The sequence below is a fragment of the Sinocyclocheilus grahami genome, unplaced genomic scaffold (genome assembly GCF_001515645.1).
Source record: "Sinocyclocheilus grahami isolate Dianchi unplaced genomic scaffold, SAMN03320097.WGS_v1.1 scaffold419.1, whole genome shotgun sequence".
In the NCBI taxonomy this organism is placed as follows: Eukaryota; Metazoa; Chordata; class Actinopteri; order Cypriniformes; family Cyprinidae; genus Sinocyclocheilus; species Sinocyclocheilus grahami.
The window spans coordinates 241,003-252,858 of record NW_015505598.1 but is presented as its reverse complement, the minus strand read 5'-3'; the positions used below and the strand labels follow the sequence as shown (position 1 = coordinate 252,858).

Genomic DNA, 11,856 nt, shown 5'->3' with positions numbered 1-11,856 from the left:
ACACACACACACACACACACACAGACACACACAGACACACACACACACACACACACACACAAAGAGCTACGCTGTGCTGATTCACACAACAGCTCCATTGACACACACTCAGCTGCTGTCACACACACTCACACCTACAGCTCTCTGCAAACACATAAACACACAGTCGGTCAGCAGCAGAGCTGATGTGAAGCATGTTCTCTGAGGTTTAACTCAGCAGAGACCGAATTATGGATCAGGTGGATCTCACACTATTGATTGAACCATCACTTGACATTTAGGATACATTCTTTATGAGGTCAACTGCATATAACTACAAGATAGTATTTTATAATTCAAAACCTTGCAGACAGCAGCTTGAGCAAACACTAAAGAGAGATGAGAGTATTGGTGATGGACGGCACGGTGCAGACGTGTCATTGTTTGTGTCTGTCAAACAATCCCATCAAACCATGTGAACTCACAGCTTCAGTCCTTCAGATGGGGATAGGAGCATTCTAGTATTGGATAGCTTTATATATTAAAAATGATTTAACTCACATTTTAATGAGACTGATTAATATAAATGTGATTCTATTCATCAAATAAATAATAACAATGCCCTAGTGAATGCTTTCAGACTTTACCCTCTCCAGCTGTGGTTTGTCTTTGGGCTGCTTGAATAGTGTTTTTGTGATTTAGAGTGGTTAGTGTGTGATTTCTGGTCTGAGATCAGCTCTCTTCACTCACAGCCAAGCGGCAACCTCCCGCTGTCTCTGGTGAAACCAACACGGAAGTGACTAAAACTGCAATTCATCGACTGGCCGCTAGAGGCTGGCTGCAAAAGAGAGTCAGTCCAATAGACTCCCCATGTTAAAATGCCCAACTTTACAGCAGAAACAAATGGTAAAAAAAATTATTTTGGTCTATATAGCTAATTTTGCCCTTCATGACAACTGTGAGGGGGGGGAATTTTTTTATAACTCATCCATTTAAATTATATTAAGCCTTAAAGTTCTGCATAATTAAGGGCGTGGCCACTTGAGTGACAGGTGGATTGCCACTGCTGTCACCACCGTCGAGCTAGGTGGGCGTGGCTTCAGCAACCAGCTCCCGCCTCTTTGCCCATTTTCTATTATCCGGGAGTGAAGCGCTGCCAAGATGGCAACGGCCAGCTCCGCCCACTTTGAGCTTCAAAAACGCTCTTCAGAAACCTACAGGTGACGTCACGGACACTACGTCCATGTTTTTATACAGTCCATGCTCACAGCGCTGAAGTCTTCATGCGTGGCTGAGCAGGTTTGACCACAGTAACCTGACAGACAAGCGCTCTGATGACCTGCTTTCTCTTCACCGACTCAAAGGTGGCTATTTAGATATATTTTCTGCACCAAAGTTCCTGAACATTTCCAGGATATTCTGGACTTGATCTCATTGTAAACTGCGTTCTACAGTATAGCACTATTAGACACTTCAGTTTATTTGCCTTTGAGAAGCGTGACAAGAAAGGTTTCGGATTATTGCTTGCCTGTCTGCAGGATATTAGATCTGGGGTATCTTTAAATTTTAATGAGAATTGAAGAACCGATGAAGACTGAAGTTCTTGTTTTGGGCCTCAGTTTCTAAAGGCATTATTAATCTTAAACTTGCTAATTTGGTGCACTGTATGAGTCCAGACATGGGTCATATTTGATTCTTTCCCTAAGTTTGACAAACAAATATGTGTTTTAATGATTTTGAGAGAGTCAGCCTTGCATTTTTTTGTTTCATCTTAAATTGATTCCTGCAACTCTTTATACATAGGAATAAATCAATGTTTCTTTGCACAGCTCCAAATGGTCTGCTGGACTTTTGACCCGTGTACATGTTACTCCAACTGGAGTTGTAAATTATTGTAAACTTTAAAATATGACCTTTTGTGTTTAAATCCTTGAATGGTTTGGCACCCTCTTATCTTTCAGACATACTGTCAGTGAGTAAAGCGTTCGTGTCCGCTGTCCTCTGTCCCAGTCCAGGTTCAAGCTCAGCGGTGGTGTGTTTGTGTGTTTTTGTGGCTGTTGGCGCACAGCTATGTAATAGTCTGTCTGATCTGCTGCTCATTTCCTTCAAATGCCTGTGCAATTAAACTGGATCTCGTTTGTGCAGACAGATAAAAGAAGAGTTTGCATCTCCACAACTTTTGAATTCATGTCTGTTATAATAAATGTGAGTGTGTGACGTGTTCATGCCTTTTTCTTATAAAATGATGCTCTTTGTATCCTTAAATTCCACACTTTTCCACATTTTAATTCTTGGTAGCTGTAGCGCCATGTAAAATTAGTAGACTAGTAAATACAACACTTCTAAACTATTCTTGTACTCTTCCTAGGAGTTCTTCAACCAAAAGAGCAAATATTTCCTTTTTTTCACCATTTTATGATAGTGAAAATGTCCAAACTTTGCATAAAAACTTACTTACATTCAAGTGTTGATTTAAAAAAAAAAGAAAGAATGCTTGAAGCTAGAATAAAGTTTTTTTGTTTAAAAGTAGCGACTCTCTTCTTTATTTTGATTTATTGCATGTTCAGATATTCATACAACAAAAGTTTCTGGGTGCCATGAAATTTTAGTGAAAATCATCAAAAATGCTGGCAGTGGCTGGCAACTGTTTTTCAAAAACGCTGGTGGAGAAAAAGTTAAAGAGCATAAAGCCAGAGCGTGAGCGTGGTGGATGTGTTGAACAGAACTTCTCTATCGTTCATATGTCTGCTGTGGATAGACAGCAGCATGGGTCCTGTCATTATTAGCAATAATCAGCACAGAGAGTATCGCTGTGTTCTGTTCTGTGTGTGTCTGGTGTCTCTCGTCCCGTGTGGACACTAACAGCGGTCATGTAGATGTGTGCTGTCCAGTGTCATCTTCCTCAGGAACACTCCTTTTACTACTAATGTGCTTTTCTTGAATTCATAAAACCTTGTCAAACTTTTACCATGGTAACCTTGATTTTTGGCAAAATGTTTCACTAAAGGTGATTTACTGGGCTGCTAGTAGATAGTAGGTATTTACTATGGTAATCTTTTGTAAGGACATGCACAGTGTTTTGTATCTAACCTCTAAATGGTCTATTCTCTTTTTGCTTCTCTTCTCCATGACCTTAATTTTCCATATTAAACCACTCTCGCACCTGCCCGTGTGTTCTGTCCCGACCCTCCTGACCTCAGCACTTCCCTAAGGAAGACTCGGAGGACTCGGAGCTGGAGCACATCATGGGACATCACCCGCTGGCCCACCACGGGCCCCATAGGGCTGATAGTGAGGGCGAGGGTCACAGCAGACCCCACACCCCAGGGATGCCCTCCTTCCTGAGGCCCGCGGCGGCGCTCAGGGGCCCCGGAGACACAGAGCACGAGTCCAGATGCGGGGCTCAGCGGGGCCGAGTGGACTTTAGCCTGGCGTCTTCCATCAGCCCATCCAGGCCTAAGAGCCCCTGGGGCTGCTATGACCCCTATGACTCGACTGAGGTAAAGCATGCAGGGATAGCCAGGGTTTGATTCCCTCATGAGAGTCTTTGCGCAAACACCCCAAAATACCACTCCGAACGACTAACCTAAAAGCACTGTATTACTATGTTGGAATGTACCATAGTATTCTTTGAATCCTTCAGTACCATGGTACATATCAAAATACTGTGATATTATTTCCATCCAGCACCATCACTATATCACACTACTGGCACAGGACTGTTTTCTGAGGGATCTCAGTAGCACCCATACAGCAGTTACCTTGTGTTGGTTTTATGTTTCTGAATTAGAACCGTATTTTTGTTCTTGAGCTTGTGTTTCATGTGTCACGTCCTTGCATTTTAATTACATGTTTTTAAGTGGATCCTGTTGGTGGTCTATAGCATGTGTGTAAAGGATGATAATGAAAGGCGTAAAGCTCTTTTTGGGTTTATGACGCTCCACCCAAAGCCTGGCACCTGTGGTTTGCCTCCCAGAGAGAAACGCTCAATGTGTGTCAGCTCCTGCTGCTGCTGGTGTTATAAAGCATGATGATAAGAGACACAGCCGACAGAATGAAGACTGACATTTCACTATACCGAAGGGGTATTTTTTGCTTTTTTGCTTCTTGGGTCATCTCTCTATCAACTACTTTTTTTTAATGTTATTTTTTATAAGAGTAGTTAGTACGTTATACATTTATGCATCATTACAGGGATTATATATTGTTTATTAATATTTTTGTATTCTCATTTTAAAATATTACAAATTTATTTTTTATTCCTTTAATTTATCTGCTCAGTGATCTTTTTAATACTCTTTAACATTTTGTATTCTCTCTTGCTTGCCCTCTTATTGTTTTTTCTTGGTAGGACCATGACAAGGAGTATGTGGGCTTTGCGACTTTGCCAAACCAGGTTCACCGCAAATCTGTGAAGAAGGGCTTTGACTTCACTTTAATGGTAGCAGGTAATTTCAACATCCACTGAACAAACAATGTGAACGTGTGTGTTCTTCTGTTCTGCATATCAATGGTATAGCTCGCCCAAAAATAATTTAGTCCACGCTGCTCTGTTCCACTTACTAATATTGAAGCTGTTGTTCACTGAAATCATCCACTCCACTGCATCTCTCAAACCTTCACATTCTTTCCGATACGACGGGCAGTGACTAGATTGTACTCTATTACCCACATCAGGCCTAGTGTGAGGAGGGATGAGAGAACATACATTTTTGGGTGAACTGTAGCTTTAATGTCACTGGTGTTGTTGATGATGATGGTGGTGTTTTTCTTCCTCACAGGAGAGTCAGGTTTGGGAAAGTCCACCCTGGTCAACAGTCTGTTCCTAACAGATCTCTACAAAGACAGAAATCTGCTCAATGCTGAAGGTGAGGCTCATCTCTGGCGGCTGTCACTTCCCTTTACTGTATAATAATCTAATAATAATCACTGTGTTGGCAGAGAGGATCACTCAGACGGTGGAGATCACCAAACACACGGTGGACATCGAGGAGAAGGGCGTCAAGCTGAAGCTCACTATCGTGGACACACCAGGATTCGGGGACGCCGTCAATAACACTGAATGGTACATAAAGGGCTTGAGGGTTTCTGATTGGTGATCTCAGTAGATCCTCGATACTGCAAGACAGTGATTTGATACATCTAATACTACCATGATGTATAATGCTGGTACTGTGAGAAATCTCTTACTGTTTTTGATCTGTGTGTTTTGTGTTCAGCTGGAAGTCGGTGGCAGACTACATCGACCAGCAGTTTGAGCAGTACTTCAGGGACGAGAGCGGACTGAACCGCAAGAACATCCAGGATAACCGCGTGCACTGCTGCCTGTACTTCATCTCGCCCTTCGGTCACGGGTACGAGTGCCACCAGCGGTACTCTAGATCTGATCAGAGGGGGGTATCTTCACCGTGGTGCTGTGGTGCAGTGGTTAAAGCTTATATTCGAACCCCGTGAAGGCTGATCCGTCAGATCCTGCTATTGTGTTCTTGATGTGCTAACACTCGCTCGCTCCAGAGGGCACATGTGTGTCCCAGTTCACATACTTATGCGCTATTCTATGCTGTTCTTCTAAACAGTTGATAAGTGTGTTAAAAATTAAAATTACAAAAAGAAAAAGTGCCCTTCAAATGTCTGGATGATGCACTTCACCTAAAAAACAAGGTTGGACACTTCATGCACTAATGCAATAATCTGATCATGCATTATCACTAATTTTAATGTTACATATGCACATTTCTATTTAGTCCAAGTATACTTTTTATATCACTTATTTTTGTTCCACATGTTTGTTACCACAATGGCTTTTACGTGTTGTTTGAAATTGAAGAGCAACAAGATCAAGAGCTTGATAAATAGTTGAGAAATAGTTCTTCCAGACCCTTGACCCAGCAGCTCATATTTTAGAGTCATAATAGAGTTTTTACTGGACGACACTGAAACAGTCCATCTCTTGTTTCAGGCATACGACACAGTAAATGATCTGTCTGTGCCCTCTGCTGGCCAAATGCTGTTATTGCTGTCTGAGGAGTGACATGAATCTCTGTTCAAAATGAATTCAGAATGTAAATTACTGTAAATATCACCTTCAAATGACATTTTAAGCAGGTTAAAACTTTAGGACGGGGCTTTATTTAAGCTATAATTTAAAGTCTGTCTTGACACGCAGTAGTTTGCTCTGTTGTGAGAGTGGTTAATGTGTGTTGGTGTGTCAGGTTACGGCCTCTGGATGTGGAGTTTATGAAGGCTCTTCATGAGAAGGTCAACATTGTTCCTGTACTAGCTAAAGCTGACACGCTCACCCCAGCGGAGGTCAAGAAGAAGAAAATCAAGGCAAGTGCTCAAGCTGTCCAGATCTGTCACGTGTGTGTACAGATGTGCCGTGGACTTATTTCAGTGTCAAACCCTTCAGATCCGAGAGGAGATCGAGCAGTACGGAATAAAGATCTACCAGTTTCCAGACTGTGATTCAGACGAGGATGAGGACTTCAAACAGCAAGACCAAGAGCTCAAGGTCAGAAAAGACATCCAGCTGTCCAAAGTTCTTGTTTTCAGTAAATGTTTCAGGTATTTTTCTTAAATACCATCACACATATTTTCAAATGTGTAACTATGCAGACGATAAAATGAGATGATGACCCTGAACCACAAAACCAGACATAAGGGTAAATTTTTGTAAATTGAGATGTATGCATCATCTGAAAGCTGAATGAATAAGCTTTCCATTGATGTATGGTTTGTTAGGAGAGGACAATATTTGGCTGAAAATCTGGAATCTGAGGGTGCAAAAACATCTAAATATTGAGAAAATCATCTTTAAAGTTGTTCAAATTAAGTTCTTAGCAATGCATATTACTAATCAAACATTAAAGTGCCCCTATTGTGGATTTTTGTAAACTACCGTTCATGCAGTGTGTAACACAGCTCTGAGTGAATGAAAGCATCCTGCAAAGTTTTAAATCTGAAAGTGCACCGTCTATAAAGTTATTTTATCTCAAAAGAAGGTCGACTCTGAATCATTGAAACTAGTCTTTTTAAAACGAATCACAAGCCGTTTCATTTGGACGCCCACTTGTTGGTCTTTTCGCGTTGGTCTGAATGAAAATGCTAATTAATTCTTTGCGGTAAAATATCGGTTTCCCCGGTAACACTGTACACAAAGCAGCACTGCGCTCACAAACGCTGCTTTATCAGGCGTTACAGGCGAGATGAAATGAACATGAGACCAATCGCACCAATCACCGCAGATTAGCGTCACGCAAAGCAGGGGTTTGGAAAAATGAACCGTTGAGCGAATCGTTTGGGAGTCATTGAGCAAGTAAGGTAAAAATAAATGCATATTATAAGACAGTGATCTTCACTATTTTTTCACAAGCAACGCACTTATAGGACAAAGTTAATAGGAGAGCCACTTTTACTGCAAAGTATGAAAAGTTACAGCCAGTCATAAATAGCATGTCTGCTTCTCAATCTGTCATCCCTGAACATACCATATGCAATGCAATACAAAGGGGTTTATTTTTAAAAGTTATTTATTTAAAGTTATTTGCTTCTACATTAACCCATCATGTATCAAACCATAAGAGCACATTCGGCGTTAAGAGCTGGAAAGATTGCCAAAACAACTCGGCAGTGAGTCAATGTCATGGACGTAAGGGCAGAGCAAGTTTAAATATCTTTCTAGTCTATATTTCCATCTTGTAATTCCGCTGTTTTGGGTATTTTTAACATATAAATTATTTATAATAGAGCAGACACATGTTGTTCATGTAGGCTATTTATGTTCTCATTTAGCGAGACCGCAGTATGTGTGTAGTAAACGAAACCGCGCGTCTGTGCCATTCATTCATAAAGAGACATGCAGGATTCATATTTAAATGGTGTTTTTGCAGCTTAATATTTACAGATACCAGTCAATATTGCGATTTGATTTAAGTGTAATGACCTGCTTTTGATTTATTCACCCAAACTTTGACAAATTCCGTGACATTCTGCGTTATACAGAAAATTCTGTTTTTATGACTGGATTCCGCAATTCCGGCCGCGTTTTCCGCATCGCAGAAATCATAGGGCCATAATTAAAATGGGTTCTATTGTCTTTTGTTGCGTCGCATCACGACGCTCGCGTCCAGTGTAGACACGGTGTGAGTTTTTTAAATGGCTTAGTTTTAGCCCTGCTTGTTTTTAATGTTTTTATTAAATATCTGTATTGATCATATCATCGCATTATTTACTGCCATCTGCCATGCGAGCCACACATTAAAGCTTGGCGAGCCGCACAAGGAGTAACACTGTTATAAGACAATGAAAGCGTTTTTTGACCTTCAATGCATGCCAACCTGTTGGTGGGGACTCCCAAAACCAAAATATGAACCTTTCATTACCCATAATAGAGGCACTTTAAGTTTATTAGTGTTTTGGTACGGGCTGTTTGTGGAAAGCGTGGTTTGTGTTGAGACGGTCGTCTAATGGTTCTCCTCCCTCAGGACAGCATTCCCTTCGCTGTGATCGGCAGTAACACAGTAGTGGAAGCCAAAGGCAAGAGGGTTCGAGGACGTCTGTACCCCTGGGGAATTGTAGAAGGTATGATCCTGACAACAAACACGACTTTAAAAACATTTCCCACCATCTGCAAAACCAGTCAAGCATACAGGGCTTACCGAATTCTTTACATTTACAAGACCAAATGAAGATAACCATCCTATGTCATGATCAATAGCAGACTGGATATGTACTGTGTGTGTGTGTGTGTGTGTGTGTGTGTGTGTGTGTGTGTGTTGGACAGTGGAGCACCCCGCGCTGTGTGACTTAGTGTTTTGGTACGGGCTGTTTGTGGAAAGCGTGGTTTGTGTTGAGACGGTCGTCTAATGGTTCTCCTCCCTCAGGACAGCATTCCCTTCGCTGTGATCGGCAGTAACACAGTAGTGGAAGCCAAAGGCAAGAGGGTTCGAGGACGTCTGTACCCCTGGGGAATTGTAGAAGGTATGATCCTGACAACAAACACGACTTTAAAAACATTTCCCACCATCTGCAAAACCAGTCAAGCATACAGGGCTTACCGAATTCTTTACATTTACAAGACCAAATGAAGATATTCATCATATTTCATGATCATTAGCAGACTGGATATGTACTGTGTGTGTGTTTGTTGGACAGTGGAGAACCCCGCGCACTGTGACTTCGTGAAGCTGAGGAACATGTTGGTCCGATCACACATGCAGGATCTGAAGGACGTGACCCGGGAAACACACTACGAGAACTACCGAGCGCACTGCATCCAGAGCATGACCCGCATGGTGGTGAAGGAGCGCAACCGCAAGTACGCACGCGCTCGCACGCTTCAGTCACACATCACATTACTGTCAGGTTTGACGAGCCACCCACGTCCCTTCCTGTCCCCTTTACAGATTTACCTGCACATCCTAGAACACTGCTAAATATTACGTCACTACAACACGTTAGGAAGTTAATATATATATATATATACACACACAAACACACACACACACACACACATATATATATATATATATTTACACACAATTAATTAAATATCAGCAGCTTACTTTTTGTACTCTAGCTCTAATGAACATGGGATTGTTTGCTGTATTGCTTCTGAAGCACTTGATTTGTGTGCAATGCTTGTGCGGCTGCCGTTTGCGACAGCAGTTCTCATGCTCTCATGCATGCTTGTGCTGTTTTGCTCCGAGCAGCAAACTGACCAGGGAGAGCGGCACCGACTTCCCCATTCCCATGGTGCCCGGCGCCACCGACACCGAGACAGAGAAGCTGATCCGTGAGAAAGACGAGGAGGTACGGCATTCTCCCAGCCGAGAGCCACACGAGCAAACGCAGCATCACGAGCAGCATTCGGAGCCAGAGGATCCTCACTTAGAGCCCCCACCCAGCGCCGACCCTCACTCCAAAGGGTCCTAGCTGCGGCTCATATGTAGTCCATCACTGTATTTAAGCACGGGACTTTTAAGGAGCTGATCACTGAAAGGTTCTCTGAGGAACCCAACATGATTATTCAGCGGCACTATTGCAGAAACAGCCGCTTGAAACCTATTAACTCTAAACTGTGTAAGTCTGACTGACGGTCTATTAATGAAATATCTCCGTGTCCTTGTGTAAATCTGGAGTCGATGTGTAATGCAGACGCGTCTGGCCCCGGGGCCCTTTAACCGCTCCGCTCGTTGTCCAGTATGTGTTTCTACCCCAGGATTGATGTCATAGGAGAGATACAATGGAATAATTTAAGTGTTTAGTTTTTTTTTCTTTTTACAATGTAACTTTATTTTGTATAATGTTCATTAATTGCATTGGTTGTAATGTATGTCTTTGGTTTTGTTGTATTTCTATATAAAACTGCAAAAGCTTATTTTAGAATGTTTTTAAATAATAATAAAAAAAACTTTTATTTTCTTATTGGAGCAATAAAGTACTGTAGAGAGATATTTTTGTTAACACAGCTAACCCCTGAGTTATTGCTCCTCTGGATGAGATGTTTCCGTCTTGAACTCGTTCCTGGAGTGCATGTATGAAGAGAAGCGTGTCCCGAGGGACTCACAGCTGCGGGAAACTCATCAACCCATGAACTTCTGCTGTTTGGCTGCTGGGATGTTCACTGTCTGTGTTCTAGACATGGTCTTACAGTCCACAGAATAAATGATATTTCTCCCACATCATATATATATTTTCTTGGGTAATGTTGGTGAACACTATTAGAAAACGCCTAATAATTTATTATAGTTTACTTACACTCACTCACACACACACACACACACTCTCACACACACACACTCTCACACGCACACTCACACACACACACACTCTCTCACACACACTCAAACACACACGCACACACACACACTCACTCACTCACTCACACACACACACTCTCTCACACACACTCAAACACACACGCACACACACACACTCACTCACTCACTCACACACACACACTCTCTCACACACACTCAAACACACACGCACACACACACACTCACTCACTCACTCACACACACACACTCTCTCACACACACTCAAACACACACGCACACACACACACTCACTCACTCACTCACACACACACACTCTCTCACACACACTCAAACACACACGCACACACACACACTCACTCACTCACTCACACACACACACTCTCTCACACACACTCAAACACACACGCACACACACACACTCACTCACTCACTCACACACACACACTCTCTCACACACACTCAAACACACACGCACACACACACACTCACTCACTCACTCACACACACACACTCTCTCACACACACTCAAACACACACGCACACACACACACTCACTCACTCACTCACACACACACACTCTCTCACACACACTCAAACACACACGCACACACACACACTCACTCACTCACTCACACACACACACTCTCTCACACACACTCAAACACACACGCACACACACACACTCACTCACTCACTCACACACACACACTCTCTCACACACACTCAAACACACACGCACACACACACACTCACTCACTCACTCACACACACACACTCTCTCACACACACTCAAACACACACGCACACACACACACTCACTCACTCACTCACACACACACACTCTCTCACACACACTCAAACACACACGCACACACACACACTCACTCACTCACTCACACACACACACTCTCTCACACACACTCAAACACACACGCACACACACACACTCACTCACTCACTCACACACACACACTCTCTCACACACACTCAAACACACACGCACACACACACACTCACTCACTCACTCACACACACACACTCTCTCACACACACTCAAACACACACGCACACACACACACTCACTCACTCACTCACA

At 42.6% G+C, this 11,856-nt stretch overlaps 1 protein-coding gene across 6 annotated transcripts in view; it reads left to right on the top strand.

The window, feature by feature from the left end:
• The window catches only part of septin4b (septin 4b), a 66,285-nt gene extending 56,338 nt beyond the window's left edge, over positions 1-9,947 (top strand). For 3 of the 6 annotated variants that reach the window (XM_016232820.1, XM_016232822.1, XM_016232821.1), the window contains 10 exons: positions 3,180-3,479; positions 4,331-4,427; positions 4,761-4,847; positions 4,921-5,044; positions 5,199-5,333; positions 6,192-6,309; positions 6,389-6,490; positions 8,463-8,559; positions 9,133-9,295; positions 9,690-9,947. In XM_016232820.1, coding sequence (XP_016088306.1) covers positions 3,180-3,479; positions 4,331-4,427; positions 4,761-4,847; positions 4,921-5,044; positions 5,199-5,333; positions 6,192-6,309; positions 6,389-6,490; positions 8,463-8,559; positions 9,133-9,295; positions 9,690-9,912 — 1,446 coding nt within the window. In that variant the 3' untranslated portion in view covers positions 9,913-9,947. Of the gene's footprint in view, positions 1-3,179; positions 3,480-3,801; positions 4,065-4,330; positions 4,428-4,760; positions 4,848-4,920; positions 5,045-5,198; positions 5,334-6,191; positions 6,310-6,388; positions 6,491-8,462; positions 8,560-9,132; positions 9,296-9,689 lie in introns of those variants that run through there. The other 3 variants (XM_016232823.1, XM_016232824.1, XM_016232825.1) reach the window with 2 other exon arrangements.
• The last annotated feature ends 1,909 nt before the right edge of the window (positions 9,948-11,856 follow it).